Below are 16,915 nucleotides of genomic sequence, written 5' to 3'. Positions count from 1 at the left end.
CAATGGGGACAAAAGCTACACAGGTCTCCCTTAAGTTTCACTGTCCAGAAAGAATTATTTTAATATTAGAAATTCTGAAATTCTTTCTGTCCAACCTCTTTCCTAATTGCACACAGCTTGTAGGTTATTAAAAATTATTTCCAGGTTAAAATTAAGATTGAGGGAGGAGGGGACACTAACCTAATCATTCCTACACATGTGCAAGGAGCCCTGATACCAAATGTAACTCTGGTTCAAAGGCAGGCTTTGTGGGATAACTAACGTATGAGTGGCTGGCCCTTTGAAAAAAAAAAAACAGTAGACAGAAGACTCATTTGAGAGCATTTTTTCCCTTACTATCTCAAGAGGAAGTACCATTGCTTGGGTGAAAAAGAATCCCTCTGACTCAAAGTCTTTAGCAAAATACCATTTGGGCAAGATGAACAATACCACACATTCGACTATATATATGTCTTTAGTGCTTTCTATTGGATCAGCACACAATTGATACATATTGAAGCATCATCCCAATTTTATTCTCCCAATTTTAAGGATCTCCACATGCCATATGACAGGTAGTGCATAACCCAGTAACATAGATAAAAAGCAAGCCCAGAAATGAAACAAATTTGAGTGGAAATTAAGAAAAAGTATTCCCTTAAAAATTATTCATGTAAAAAAATTACATTTGAACAAAACAATGCTTATTCTATAAAAGTAACCTTTGTAACAAAAGGCAAAACTGCACTGTGACTAAAATATGAGTTTTAGAGTAAGCAAATTTCAAATCCTGGTGCCTCTAAGAGAGTTTGGGAATATTTATTAACCTCTTGAAGCCTAAATTTCCTCTTTAGTAAAATGAAGATAATACAATATAGGGTTATTTGAGGATTGAAAGTGATCATTTAAAATACATTAACAAAAATAAAGATTGCTAGACAAAACACCGTTTCACCTATGTTTTGCAGTTAAGACTTTTATTATGAATTATGTTTTTGAGCATCATTTCAAGGGTCTGAAACTGCAAATTTAGAGCAGCTAATTTTAAAAGAGTTGACTCTATATCTCATATTATTAATACTGACTTTTTTGAAAGGACCACTGTGGTGCATGATACTAAACTGATGACCAAGCAGGAACCCTAGTTTCAATTTCTCTGATGTAAAGACCATCCTACTTACTTGTGGGTATTAACTTGAGAAGAAGACTATAAAGCAAATTTCTGAAAAACCTGTAAATAAGCACATGAGATTACATTTCGTAATTCATGGTTAAAGGTATAAACGGTTAATGTTTTATTTCAAATACAACTGTATTATAGTAGCCAAGGGTTATTTTGGGGTTGAAATACACTATGATTTTACTAGTAAGGACTATCCCAATAATTTTTCATTTAGATTATTGGCTATCTTTGTTTATATTACAAATTAAGACAAATTCTGAAACTTACTAGGAGACACACAAAAAAATTAGTAGCAGTCTTGGGTTAAACATGTCTCACCTACCCGTTAAAGTGGTTAATCTAGACTTAGCTGTAATGTATTCCCCAACCAATAAATATAATGTACAGTATTAGCTAACAGAATGTAAAAAATCTGGATACAATCAAGGATGAATATGTAAGTCATTAAGATGAACTATACATGAACTCTCAGTTAAAAATATACCTTACAAAATTATGACCAAAAGCTTCCATTTCTATTGCTTTCTCCTCTCGTAATTATTATCTCTTACGTGATAGTTTGTTATCCTCTAGAAGAGTAAGAAAAAGTCTTTTTATATTTCATGATAGGTTTAATCAGGTAATGAAAACAAATTCTTTGATATCATCTGATATGTCCAATTACATGGGAATGATGTAACAAAAACAGTTACAAACTTATATATGCATATTTACATTATATACCCAAAACTATCAAGCTAGTCAACTATATCTAAGGAGATACATTATGACATGAGTTAAACAATACTTCAATGCTTATTAGAAAGAATGCAGTCAAGCTTTTAATGGAAGTAATATACAAGTGAGGCACTTCTGAGGTCAAGAATAGAAAGCAAACGACACTACAGACTGGTAATGTTCACAAAAATCTATGTGTATCTTTAATACATAAGCTTTTCAACTAGGTATTTTTGAAAATTTTCAAAACTAGCAACTTATGCAATTTAAGGAGCTTCCAGAAACAATGGCTAACATCAGTGAATCAAAGCATATGAAAGGTTCATAACCACCTGGCTGCTAGGCAAACAGTACCTTAATACCTTAAAGCCCTTGTTTTTGGTTTACATAAATCACTCCAGGTTGTGATTTCTTTTTTGTTTTGATTTCCTGCACAATATCTCATGATGGTTTACAGACCAAAAAAATGTTACGTACACAACAATGCAAGTTTCCAGTACTTTCCCTTATACTTAGAAATGTGATTCTGGAGGTCAAATTAAGAATGATAATATTTAGTGAAGAATCTGTGTTTTTCAGGTAACTACAGTTTCAAAGTTTTCAGAAAAATGTTACACTTGCTTAATGTATCTTTGGGCTAAAATTAAAAACCCACTCTTAACACATAGTCTAAAGTGTAATCACAAGACTGAAAACAAATTTCAATATAAGAAACATCCTTAAGGTTCTTTAAATATAGAGGAAAGTACTTTCCTGTATTTGGGAGACTTGTATGGACATTAGGAAACATCTTTGTGGTGTTCAATTAAATGGGGGTTGGAGTTGGGGGTGGGGAAGAAAAATAAAAGACAAAGCAAGACTTACCTAAGATATCAGATGGCACTATAACAAGAATTAAAAGTGCGTTTGTATTACTTCAAAAGTTCATATTAGGCACTGCTGAATAACCAATGAAAATAGGTAATTTCAAGTTTTCCCCTGCCCCAGCATCCCAGAGACATAAACACACACTCCCTCTGAAGTTGTCTTGATGTAGTTAGGTGATGTTTATTTTTTTAAAAAATTCTCCCTGACTAGCAATGGGAGGAAAAATAAGAATACCATTTGGTAATGGCTTTAGAAAGTTAAAAGAATTGGTTCTATAAATGCTTCGGCACATCCATTAATTAAGATTGATTGCCAGTTCCAAATGTCAATAAATATTTTAATTCAGGATATATGAGGAAAAAGTGCTTAAAATCTTTCAGCAACCAACAAGACACATTAGGTAAAATATTCCTTTTATGGTTTGAGATATATCTCACTCCTGCTTCCTCCGCTTGGCGGTGATCACCACTTAAATAGCCCTGTACAGGTAACAGTGACGAACCCTATCAGACCCCAATTGCTACCTCACGGTTCTGGCCTACAAATTATCCAGTAGGTGGTGCTGAAGTTCCACACCTCATATTTCTTCAGAAACCAAGAGATTCCCTCACTAGCCCCCACCTTCAATGCAGGAGAAAAATCATTTCCGAATTATCAGGTCTGAACACAACACACCATCTGACCAAAGTCTTTCTCGTCATGCCATCTAGATGGTTTCATTTTCCATATTTACTATTATGTAAGCAGTTTTGTTTAGCCATTTGCTTATACTACCAGATTAAAAACAGTGAAAGGTTTTAGAGGAAAAGCCAGCTGGCAGTGCAGTGCCAAATCTGTATGAAGAACGAGAAAATGTCCCTGAACACACCTATACACATTTTAGAGTAAGAAATTTAAACCACCCTTTATTTTTCACATAAGAATTCTAATTTACTCAAGAGAAACTTTCCACATAGGGATTCAGATAACATGTTACTAGTTTTCTAGACCAATTTAGAAACTGGGTGTGTTAACTATAAAGATCCAAGGTGAAATAAAAACCATTTTATCACCATCGTTTTTAATGAAGAAACTTGTTTAAAATTGTAAAGGAAAAAAATGGGGATGGGACGGCAAAATCTTAGCAGCAAAGTGGTTAAAACATTTTGAAAATATTAATGCACAAACATTAAAATATTAAAGCATATATGTTGCATATAAAATACAGTACAGAACCAGGAGTTGCACTATACTGATTAGTGCTTAACAGAAGAAATGATTATATTTGTTCTTCCCAGAAATATATACACAGTCCATTTCCACAGATTTTCCTATATAGCCAGCAAGTTATTTTCTTCAGTTATTCACACCTTGCTCAAACCTGAATTATAAACTCCACACTTACAAATATGAAAATTTATTCATAAGGAAAATCAATTATTTCCATTCCACCAATAAGAAGTAATTTTGAAAGTTAACAGTCTATTCTAGGTAACCGAGTTTAGCTGAAAACTTCAGGGATGAAGATCATCTGGTGCAGCAGCGTCCAAATATATAAACAGTAAAAATAAGACTTAAAACTGCTGTTACAGTGTCACGTTTGGATTTAGTTCATCCAATTGATTTTTAGTACAAAACTAGAAATAACCTCTTCTTCATAACATCTATAGTTATCAATATATTTTTCTTCTTTTCAATGTGAAATAATACTTCAAGATGATCTATATACACAATGTTGTCAGTTCAAGCTGTCATATAAATATAAATGCTTTCTTAAAAAAAGTATTTTACAGACAGATAGTGTTATATACATTGTTCAGTTTGATCTGGGGCAAAAGAAGACAGCTAACAGAAGCTTAAGTGTGAACGTAAAAAGAATGATACATAAATGACATTTAAAAACGTGCATAGAAAATGAGCTTCAAATGGTAGTGTGATTTTAATGTTTATCACTTCTGAAACTTCAAGCCATTAAAAAGAAAGGCACGCTTCTCAACTTGATCCCTCTAAGGGAATGTTCTTAGAGAACCCTTACTTGATTAGAGTTTAAATGTAACAGTTAAAAAAAAAAAAAAGACAATTTGTTCCCAAAGTACTTTAAATAATTGTTGGAACACTTATCCAACTACTTTGTAAATAAAACATCCAGTGATACAATGCTCTGCAAAAGAAATAAATTTTTATGTACAAGGTATTTCATTCACAATGTTGGATTAAATACTTTCCTGGGATAGTTTAGCACATACTTTAACATAAAATAATTTTGCTTTTGGCTTGTTTAAATAAAATGCAACTGAAAAAAGCTATTGGTATTATGTGAATAATGAGCACTGAGGATTAAGCTAAAAAAATTAGTAACACAGCTGAACAAATTCTGGGTTAGCAGAATGATAAACGAGATCTTAGGAGGAAGCTTTTACACTAACCATCCAGTTACACTTCTTTGCCTTGTAACATATTTGTAAATGCAATATAATTTTTTGAAGGAGGAAACTCTGAAAGAAAACAACTTGCTGGTTGAATACCACAAAAAACAAAACAACAACCCCCCAAACCTTTTTTTTTCTATGTTTACACAATCTCTTTTTATATAAAAATAAGTGTTACGTTCCCATCAGAACATTAGACGATTACATCTGTGCTTTAAAAAAAAGTTGGTCACTCAAGGCTATTAGAATATTTTAAAGAATTTTAGATTACCAGAATGTACAGATAGAACTCAATATAAACCATAGCCAAAGGGAAACAAAGATGGAAATATCAAATCATTCACATGGAATAAAAATGTTGTATTAATTAGATGAGTAAAGTATGCAAAATATAATGGAATGTGACAGTAGATATATGTACATCTACTTCAGAACTAGGAAGGGGAAGAAAAGTTTAATGTCATAATTCGTACCTTATATTTAGTTAAATATAAACATTTGTTATTTATACATAAAACTGCTTTCAAAAAACAATAAATGATTTAGGTGCACTTGTTTAACTTCTTATAATTTCCAAGTGTTAACTTTTCTTAGATTGAAATCAGCTGTTCCCTAGTGCACTTTTAGTTCATGTCCTAATGAATTCAAACCTTTAAAAGTCCCATCACCTAATGCATAAATATACAAAAATGCCAAAAATTAATCCCTTTTAGTCGGATCATATTTTATGATCACTTTTTATAGCCAATAACCAGAAATGGTTTCCTTTCGCAAATACGCTTTACAACCTGTAACAAAACGTGCCATGCGCTCAAGGGAAAAGTTAGGCATGGCTGGCATTTGTGAAATGCCAAGAACTGACGAGTGCTGCTTCCTCCATGTGTGGCCCCTATGACACCAGGCAAGATTTCATATTGCTTGCCGAAAGCTTCCGCAAATCCAAGTTAGCTAATGCCTGGAAACAAAGATTTTAAACTCCTTTTGGCCCTAGATCCTTTCATCCAGCAGCCTTATGTTTCCCACCACAACACCCACATGCCTCCCCACAACGATGGCACATTCTCAAAGGGACGTAGCAGCACATACATGGTACAATGAAAGAAAGAGCTACCAGGGCTAACCATCGTAGGCAGAACTTGTCATCGCTAGTGTCACATGAACAGGGATCAGAAAAGTCTCCCTCTGAGTCTGACATACAATGATACAGCATGCTCTCGGCACAGAGCATGCAACTAACTTGATAGATGCATCTTTTAATAGGGTCTGGAGCATCCTGACATTTCCCCCTGCCGTTTTCTTCATGATTAAACCTTTCCTGGCAGTATACGCAGCGAGAACGCTCACCATCTTCTTTTCTTCGTTTTGACTTCTTAAATTTTAATGAGGAAGGCTGTGTCTTAAATACCACAGAGTCTTTGAATGAACTTAACTTAGTCTCATCCCCACAAGAGTACAGATAGTCTGATTTTTTACTGTCTGGTTTAGAAAACTGAATATTGGAGTCAGTATCATCTCTCTCCAAGTCATTTTTCCACATGTCAGGATGCCTGTAGTCTGCATAGCGACGGATTAAGATATCTCGAGGATTTATTCTGACAATCTCATCCTCATCTTGAAAGCTGACATGCCGAGGCACCTAAAAAAGGAAGAGATAAAAACTGCAATAAGGACTGTGAACATGAATTTTATGTGTCAACTTTGCTGGGCCATGGTGCCCAGATATTTAGTCAAACATTACTCTGAATGTTTAAGTACAGATGTCTCTTGGGTGAGATTCACATTTACATCGGTGGACTATGACCAGTGAAGATCAGCCTCCATGATATAGGTGAACCTCATCCAATCAGCTGAAGGCCTTAATGGAACAGACTGATTGCAACTCTCCCCTGCTTCTCAAGCCCGACAGCTTACCCTGCAGGCTTTGGAGATGTACCTCCACTACGGAATGTGCCAATTCCTTAAAAGAAACCTCTATACACGTCTTATTGGTTCTGTTTCTCTGGAAAATCCTGACTCATCTATTGGTACTGAAAAGTGGGTTGCTGTAACAAATACCTAAAAGTGTGGCAATGGCTTTGAAACTGGGTAATAGACAGAGGCTCAAAAAGTTTTGAGGTGCACGTTATAAAAAGCCTAGATAGCCTTGAACTTTAAACATAATACTGGATAGTGAAAGGAAGTGGTAAAGAAAAAATGGGAAAGAATTGTATTCCAGTGTTTTGTGGAAGGCAGAAGTGTAAGCATGCTCTGAAGAAAGCATCAAAGGTGTGGCCCTGGCCGGGCTGGCTAGGTTGGTTGGAGCATTGTCCCAACACCAAAAGGTTGTGGGTTTGACCCCATCAGGGCGCAATGGATCTGTCTCTCTCTCTTTCAAAAATCAATAAACTTATCCTCGGTCGTGGATAAAAAAAAAGAAGAAAATACCAAAGGTGTGGCTAGACAATCATAGGATAAAGAGGCTATGGTGTGACTCATAGATCCTATCAACCATCTCAGCTGAAATGCTGCCAGGTTGGATCTAAGGGGACAGAGTTGAGAGGAAATGAATCAAGGTTGTCAAAGTAATAGCATTTACAGGACTGGCAAACAGAGCTATCTGGCTGGGAACATGCATTATCTTTTAAGGGAAGAACTGGAAATGTTGGGGCTGTCTCCTCAGTTCAATAGGATGGGGCCACTTCCTCAGATCCAGTGGGCCAGGAAGCCCAAGGGTCAAGGTTGTGGGGCCACCCCCTGAAGGGAAAAAAAAAATCAAGCCAAAGAGGATTGTTTCTGAGCCTTAAAAATCTAATGAAATTTGCTCTGCTAAGTTTTGGACTTGTTTAAGAAACCCATGACTCCTTTCTTCTTTCCAGTTTCTCCCTTTTGGAATGGAAATATTGGTTCTGTGCCTTTCCAATCATTATAGTTTGAAGCAGGTAACTTCTCAGGTCCCCAGATAGAAAGATATTTGTCTCAGGATGAATCATATTTTGTCTCAGCCCACTCTTGATTTAGATGAAATTTAGATGAGACTTGAGACTGAGTGTTGATGCTGGAATGGGTTAAATTTGGGGGCTGCTGTGATGGAGTGAATTTTTGCATGTGAGAAAGGCAGGAATTTAGGGGACCAGATGCTGGAGGGGTAGAATGTTATGGGCTGAACCATGTCCTCTCGAAATTCACGAGTTGAGGCACCAACTTCCACTATCTCAAAAAGTCACTATATTTAGACACAGGGACTTTAAAGAGGTCATTAAGTTCAAATAAAGAGGTCATTAAGTTCAAATAAGGCCCTTAGAGTGAACCTTAATCCATCCAATTTGACTGGCATACTTTTAAGAGGAAACTGGACACATAGAGAGACAGTGGGATATGCATGAAAGAGCAAAGACCAGTGAGGACACACCAAGAAGGTGGCCACTTGCAAGCCAAGGAGAGAGGTCCCTGAAGAAACCAAATTGCTAACACTTTGACCTTGGACTTCAGTTTCCAGACTTATAAGTTAATAAATTCTTGTTGTTCCAGCCATCTAGTCTGTTGGTCTCTGAAAATAACTTAAAATGCACCACACCACATACACATACATGTATATACATATACACACAACCTCCTTCACCCCTCCTTCTGGATAGACTGTCTCCTTGAGGCCAAGGAGCAAAGTAAATCTTCTGGAGATAAATCATACAAGGTCTAAATCAAAACGATCCTTTATCCATTTAGATGGGCTTCTAGAAGTCAAATTTGTATCTCTTGGCCCCAGTCCCTGGACACAGCGACTAGTCTACAAGCAAACACCTGACCCAGGTTGGGGCAAACTTCTATTCCCCAGATATTTGGTACTGGAACTAAAAAAAATTCCAGATAAGGGCTAAAGGTGAAGTCCACTAAATTAACTATGTGTAATTCTTATTGGTTCTATCTGGTGATAAATACACTGTTGATATCCCCTAGACTCACACTAGAAATTTGGATAGAATTTATGTATTAGGGTTTACAAGCATTTATGTAGCAAACTTATACACTAAATTATTTTTCCTAGTACAATTCAACTATATAGAGAGTTAGAAGGACTAGAAAACTTCACTTATATGTTCATTAGTTATAGTACATATCAGAAGATAAACTAAGGTAACTTACCTTATTTTGGGACTTTAGGCCTCCACATTCCTTGGATATTTGTCGCTGTGCATATTCTATGCTTCTGCCCTGAATGTCTAGGCTTGGATGAGTGAACGTTATCTAAAATACAAACAATTTCTACTTAAGTGACAATTCCAGAATTTCATAACTTATTAGTAGTTAAGCTTTTCAAAATGTTGAGTCATACTATTTATTATATAAAATTAGGTCTTTCCTTATGCATTTAAAATTTAAATTAAAAAGTAATACAGAATTCTGATTTCTGGTTCTACATGTAGGCACTTTAAAGTTGCCACTCTGTCCTAAGAAGGAAAAACTGAACAGAAAAAAAAAAATCAACACTTCTTGGGTGTGTAAGACAGAGAAGGACACAAGGCAAACCACTGCTTCCAAGACTGGAGAGACAGATAACAGAGCAGACTCATGAGTGATCAATGCCATGGAAACCAGTGCTGGGGTAGGAAAAGCTGAACTGTAATTGATGAATTGCTGGAAGCTCACTGTAGATAATGTTGAGATTCACCGCAGGAGCTCCACCAGGTCCCCACAGTAAATATCAGTAAAGTCCCAAACGCTTTCTGTTTTTAACAGAGTCTGCCCTAGGAGAAACTAGTTAACCAGAGCCTGACCTGCCAGGTGTCATCAGAACCTATTTGACCACACCATCCAGAGAAGGAAAGAGAAGGAAAAAACTGAGAAATACTTGTGAAGTTCACAGTCCAGAGGCATGGCTCAGACTAAAAGACAGACCAATCATAGGGCTATAAGAATGCTACCTCTCCCTACACACTTTACCACTATATTACTAAAGGCCTATTTACTAGCATTCCTTTTACCCAGTACATTATGTGGAGCTATAAACCCCCCCCCCCCCAAATAAAAAACCACCAAAACAAAAACAACAAAACATATGAAAAGGCAACAAAAAACAAAACAACAACAACCCATAATTTGAAGAGAAAGAACAGGCATCAGAACCAGACATGACAGGGATGTTGGAAATGGCAGACCAGGAATTTAAAACAACTATCATTAATACGCTAAGGATTCTAATGGATAACATAAACAGCATGCAAGAACAAATGAGTAATGAAAGCAGAGATGGAAATCCTAAGAAAGGACAACAAAAAGCTAGAGATAAAAAAACACTAAGAGAAATGACGAATGGCTTTGATGAGCTTAGGAGAGAGGAAAAAATCTCTGAGCTTAAGAATATATCAATACACACCTCCAAAACGAAAGCAGAGAACTGAGATAGAAAGGAATGAACAGAATACTGGAGAACCGTGGGACAACTGCAAGAGGTATAACATACATGAAATAGGAATATCAGGAGAAGAAAGGAACAGAAGGAATATTTAAAATAATGTTTGAGAATTTACCCAATTTAATGTCAACCACAGATCTAAGAAGCCCAGAGAAGGCCAAGCACGATAAATGCTAAAAAAGTAAACCTAAGCATAATATTTTAAAACTATAATAAAAAAGAAAATCAAAGATAAAGGGAAAATCCTGGAAACAAACAAACAAAACACCACACAAAAAAACAAAAACAACACACACACACACAAAACACAGAGGAAAAAACACTTTTTTTTTTTTTAAATAAAGGAGCAAAGATGAGAATTACATCTGACTTGGAAACCATGCAAGGACAAAGAGATTGGAGTGAAACATTTATAAAGTATTGAGAGAAAAAGCCCACCAATCTGTACAGTTCTGTATGTTGTGAAATTATCTTTCAAAAGTAAAATAGATAGATATAAAGACTTTCCCAGGCAAACAAAAATTGAGGAAATTTGTTGCCAGTAGACCTGCAATACAAGAAATGTTAACTGAAGTTCTAAATTTAAAGAGAAGGAAAATAATATAGATCAGAAACTTGAATCTACAAAAGAATGAAAGAGTATCAAAGAAAAAAAATAAGTAAAAATAAAATAAAACCTTTTATTTTTCTTATTTTAATTGATCTAACAAAAGTTTGTTCAAAAAGACAGCAACAACGTACTTGATAATGTATAGTTATACACACACACACACACACACACACACACACACACACACACACACATACTGGTATATAAAAGCCTAAGAGACCATTATGATGGAACGACCAGTCACTATGACATGCATTGACCACCAGGGGGCAGATGCTCAACGCAGGAGCCACCCCCAGCCCGCAGGCCCCGATAACCGATGGGGCCTGCCAGCCAACCTCCCAGGCCCTCACCCCGGCTGGGATGGCGAACCAGGGATGGGTGGCGGCAGATGCAGTCCCTTTCCCAGGGGGACCGAGGGCCAGCGGCCAACCTCCCGGGTCACTCTCTGCGTCCCTTCCCTTGACTGGCAGGCCCCGATCGGGGCCAGCCCCCAGGCTTGAATGGGGAACTGGGGGTGGGCAGCCGCAGATGTGGGCGGCGAGCGGGGGAGGCAGGGAACTGCGCAGTGGAGGCGCATGGTTGGCGAGGGAAGGAGGAGGAGGCAGGCAGGGAGGTGGGGAACCGCGTGGTGGCGGCGCTCGGGCAGTGAGGAACCGCATGGGGGCAGTGAGGGAAGGAGGCAGGGAACCTGATTGACCCTGATCGCCTGGCAGGCCTAGGGACCCCACCTGTGCACAAATTTCATGCACCAGGCCTCTAGCATGAATACACTTGTATGCTTATATATATTAAAATGAATGACAGCAATGATACAAGGGATGGCAGGGAGGAATTGGGATTATTTTACTACATAAGATATTTGCACTACCTATAAAATGGTTTAGTATTATTGAAAACAGACAAGAATTAATTGTAAATGTATATTGTAAAATGTCAAGCAACCACTAAAAAAAGTTTTTTAAAAAAGATTAACTGATATGCAAAAAAGGAGAATGAAATGATATAAAATCCTATATAATAAAAGCCTAATATGCAAATTTCCCCTTGGGTGGTAGTTCGACCGAGAGACCAGGAGTTCGACCGATCACTATGATGTGTGCTGACCACCAGGGGACAGTGAGGAACATGGCGGGCATCTGCGACGCACTGTGACCTCTCGCTGGCTACCTGGGGGCAGGGGTGACAGGGACAGAGGTGCAGTGAGAATGCAGGGTGTCTGCCGAGCTCGCTCTCACTCCCCCTGCTACCCTCCCTGGGGAAGCCAGGGCTCGCGTGCCAGGGAAGCCCCCACGCTCAGGTGCCCAGTGCCTGTGAGGAGCCCACCCCGCACCTGCACGGCTTCTTCAGGGTGAGCCGGGACCGCAGGGGCCGGTCAGTCTCCCGATGGGTTTGTGCAGGAGCTGGTCTGTGAGGCCGGCTGGGAGAGAGCGCAGTGTCCGCCCAACTTCTGTGTGGCACCGCTGGGTGGCCCAGGGGCCCACGCTGCACCCCAGCCCTTGGCATCCAGCCACACTCACCACATCAGCGTGTGGGGACTCGGGCGCCGTGACTCAGGCAGAGGGGGGTGCACGGGCGTCTCGGAACCCAGGTGCTGCCCAGGGTCCAGAGGTCAGCTGGGACCTGCCCTTCCACACCAGATGCTCGAGCTTCAATAACTGGCCAGGCCTAGGGACCAGACCCCGTGCACAAATTTCATGCACCGGGCCTCTAGTGTTCAATAAATCCACGAAAGACTTTGGGAAAATTGAAATACAACAATAGAAATGAAGAACAAGGGTAACAAACAGAAAACCGTTAAGACATATGATAGAAATTAACCTTTTGCACTCGGCTGTCGAGTGTGACTCGACATGGTTAGCATTAAATCCCGAGTAGAATAAAGGAATCGAGAAAAAACCAAGCGAGTGCAAAGGGTTAATGCAACTGTATCAGTAATCACTTTGAACATTAATGACCTAAATATTCTAATTAAAAGACAGAGATTGCAGAGTGAATACTAGCTAATAAAAGAGTAATATGCAAATTGACCGTACCTCCACCCTACCCACAAGCCATGCCCACCAGCCAATCAGGAGCGAGTATGTAAATTAACACAATCAAGATGGCTGTGGCCATGGAGCGAGCAGGAGGCTTGGGTTTCCCCGGCAATAGAGGAAGCCAAGCTTCCCGCACACCCTGGCCGGCCCTGGACTCCGTTCAAGGCTACAAAGTTTCAATTATAGAAGATAAATAAATCCCAGATACCAGGGCCTCTGCTTGGGTCACCGAAGGGCGTGGCCAACCTGCAAACCACCATAGGCCCCTCGCCCACCCAGGCTGCCCCAAGCCCCAAGGGAACCCCTACCCTGATCCAGGACACCCTTCAGGGCAAACCAGCTGGCCCCTACCCGTGCAGCAGGCCTCTATCCTATCTAATAAAAGAGTAATATGCAAATTAACCACCACTCCAACACACAAGATGGCTGCCCCCATGTGGTCAAAGATGGCTGCCCCCATGTGGACACAAGATGGCCACCACAAAATGGTCAGCAGGGGAGGGTAGTTGGGAGGGACCGACCAGGCCAGCAGGGGAGAGCAGATGGGGGGGACCAAGACTGCAGGGAAGGGCAGTTAGGGGTGACCAGGCCTGCAGGGGAGGGCAGTTAGGGGTGACCAGGCCTGCAGGGGAGGGAAGTTAGGGGTGACCAGGCCTGCAGGGGAGGGAAGTTAGGGGTGACCAGGCCTGCATGGGAGGGCAGTTAAGGGCAATCAGGCGGGCAGGGGAGCAGTTAGTCATCAATCAGGCTGGCAGAGGAGTGGTTAGGTGGTGATCAGGCTGGCAGGCAGAAGCGGTTAGGGGAAATCAGGAAGGCAGACAGGTGAGCAGTTGGGAGCCAGCAGTCCTGGATTGTAAGAGGGATGTCCGACTGCCCCTTTAGGCCCAATCCCGGACATCCCTCGAGGGGTCCCAGATTAGAAAGGGTGCAGGCTGGGCTGAGGGACACCCCCCACCCCTGCACGAATTTCGTGCACTGGGAATCTAGTAAAAAAAAAATAAGACCCAACTATATGTTGTCTATAAGAACAACACATGAGCAAGGATATAATGATAAAAGGGTCAATTCTCCAAGAACACAGCAATCCTTAGCAAGTATGTATTTAACAAAAGTGTGTCAAATTACATGAGGCAAAAACTATTGGAACTGCAAGGAGAAATAGATGTACCCATTGTTGTAGCTGAAGACACATGGACAGATCCAACAGGCAGAAAATCACTAAGGACAAATTGAACACATTAACTCAGTCAATCAAGTAGATATAATTGACATCTGCAGACTACTCATCCAGCAGCAGTATACCCATTCTTCTCAATCTCTCATGGAGCATAAACCCAGACAGACCACATTCTGAGTAAAAAAAACAGATCTTAGAAAAAAAAAAAAAGAATTTATACAATGTCTGCTCTCAGACCACAAAGGAATTAAACTAGAAATGAATAAGAGAAAGGTAATTTAAAAATCCCAATATACATGTAGCTTAAATAAAATACTTCAAAGTAACACATCATGGCTTAAAAAGAAATCTGAGGAAACTTAAAAGGTATTTTGAACTAAATGGAAATAAAACAAATTATCAAACTTTATGGAATGTAGTAAAACATGTGCTTAGAGAGAAACTGATATCATTGAATGCATGTAATTAGAAAAAAAGAAACATCTAAAATCAATAATGTAAGTTCTCACCTAAGCAAAGCAGAAAAAAACTAAGTCCAAAACAAGAAAAGAATTAGAACAGAAATCAATACAGAGTATTAATGAAATAAAAAACTAATTCTTTGAAACAATGAACAAAATTGACAAGCCTCTAGTCAGGCTAGGTAAGAGAGAGAGGACAAATTACTAATATCGGCAATAAAAGAGGGAATATCACTACAGATCCCATGGAAATTACAAGGTTAATAAAAGAACATTATGAACTCTATGCCCACAAACTTGCTAGCCAAGGTGAAATGGATGGATTCCTTGAAAGGCACTATCTGCCAAAACTCAATAGACAATCTGAATAGGACTGGATCTATTTAACACGTTAAGCGCCCAGCCTGTTTTGTCTTCTGGATGGAAAGTATAGTGTCAGTCACCGGTGACTGACTGGGCGCTTAACGTGTTAAGAAGCTGAATCAATAATTTTTGAAAACAGAAAGCACCAATGAAAATACACCTCTCCCAAGACATACGAAGAGCCAATAGATATATGAAAAGATGTTTAACCTCACTGGCAATTAGGGAAATGCAAATGAAAACTACAATGAGATACCTACCACCTTATACTTGTTAGAGTGGCCATTATCCATAAGATAAGCCGTAAGTGTTGGAGAGGTTGTGGAAAAAGGAACCCTCATTCATTGATGTTGGAATGTAAACTAGTACAACCACTATGGAAAGCAGTCTGGCGATTCCTCAAAATATTAATAGAACTACCATATGACCCAGCAATCCCACTCCTGGGTATATACTCGAAATACTCGAAATCATGTATTCACAAAGATATATGCACCCCTATGTTCACTGCAGCATTATTCACGGTGGCCAAGACATGGAAACAACCAGTGTCCTGCAATAGAGGACTGGATAAAGAAGATGTGGTACATACACATGGAATACTACTCAGCCATAAGAAAGGATGAAATAGTGCCATCTGCAACAACATGGATGGACCTTATGCTAAGTGAAATAAGTCAGTCAGAAAAAGCTAAAAATGATTTCACTCATGTGGGATATAAAACTGAAACTCATGAACACAAACAGCAGTGTGGTGGTTGCCAGAGGTAAGGGGGAGGAAAAGCAGGTCCTAATATAAGGTGACAGGAGAAGATTTGACTATGGGTGGTGGGCACACGGTACAATATATTGAAACACAGAAACCCACACCTGAAATCTACATGTTCATGTTGACCAATGTCACCCGAATCAACTTAATGAAAGAAAAAAAAAAAGCATCAGCTCCAGAAGGATATACTGTAGAGATCTACCAAACATTTAAAGAATAAGTTATACCAAATTTCTAGTATCTTCTACAGAAGATCCAAACAAGAAATACTTCCTACCTCATCCTATAAGGTCAACATTACCATAATAGCAACCAGTAAGCGAACTATATAGAGCAAAGCTGCAGGATACAAGGTTAATACACAACAGCCAACCACTTTCTTATATACCACCAATGAACAAGAAGAATTTGATATTTAAAAAAGTATGTACAAGATCTATATGAGAAAAGCCACAAAATTCTGAAGAACAAACTTAAAAAAGTAGATGTGAGGTATTCCCATGTTCATGTACTGGTGGTAACTTCCACTTTTTTTTTTGGGGGGGGGCTATGTATTAATTTACACACACAAATGCATGCATGCATATATGTGGATCTTTAAATTTTTTAACAGGACCTTTTGCACTGTGCCTTGCTTTTCTATACTTAATGATACACCATGGACACTTTTCTATGTTTTCTAAAAAATATTTTTATTGAATTTTAGAGAGAGAGGGAGAGGGAGGGAGAAAAGGAAAGAGACATTGATGTGAAAGCAAAACATCAATCTGCTACCTCCTGCATGCCCCCTACTGGGGAATCAAACCTGCAACCTTTCAGTGCATGGGAAGACACTCAACCAATTGAGCCACAGCAGCAGCCAGGTCAACTTTTCTCTATTTATATATATATATCTCTAATCTTGCTCTTTTATAAATTTTTTTTTATTTTTTATTTTTTTGTTTTGTCTTTTT

The 16,915-nt window shown here is 38.9% G+C and overlaps 1 protein-coding gene across 2 annotated transcripts in view; it reads right to left on the bottom strand.

Moving 5' to 3' along the window:
• Positions 1-493: 493 nt before the first annotated feature.
• SPRED1 (sprouty related EVH1 domain containing 1) overlaps positions 494-16,915 on the bottom strand; it is a 130,805-nt gene continuing 114,383 nt past the window's right edge. For both annotated transcript variants that reach the window (XM_079767933.1, XM_079767934.1), the window contains 2 exons: positions 9,274-9,375; positions 494-6,790 (listed from right to left, as the gene is read on the bottom strand). In XM_079767933.1, the coding sequence (XP_079624059.1) occupies positions 6,152-6,790; positions 9,274-9,375 (741 nt within the window). In that variant the 3' untranslated portion in view covers positions 494-6,151. The remainder of the gene's footprint in view (positions 6,791-9,273; positions 9,376-16,915) is intronic.

Source organism: Cnephaeus nilssonii (assembly GCF_951640355.1).
Source record: "Cnephaeus nilssonii genome assembly, chromosome: 4".
NCBI lineage: Eukaryota > Metazoa > Chordata > Mammalia > Chiroptera > Vespertilionidae > Cnephaeus > Cnephaeus nilssonii.
This window is presented reverse-complemented; position numbering and strand designations above follow the sequence as displayed.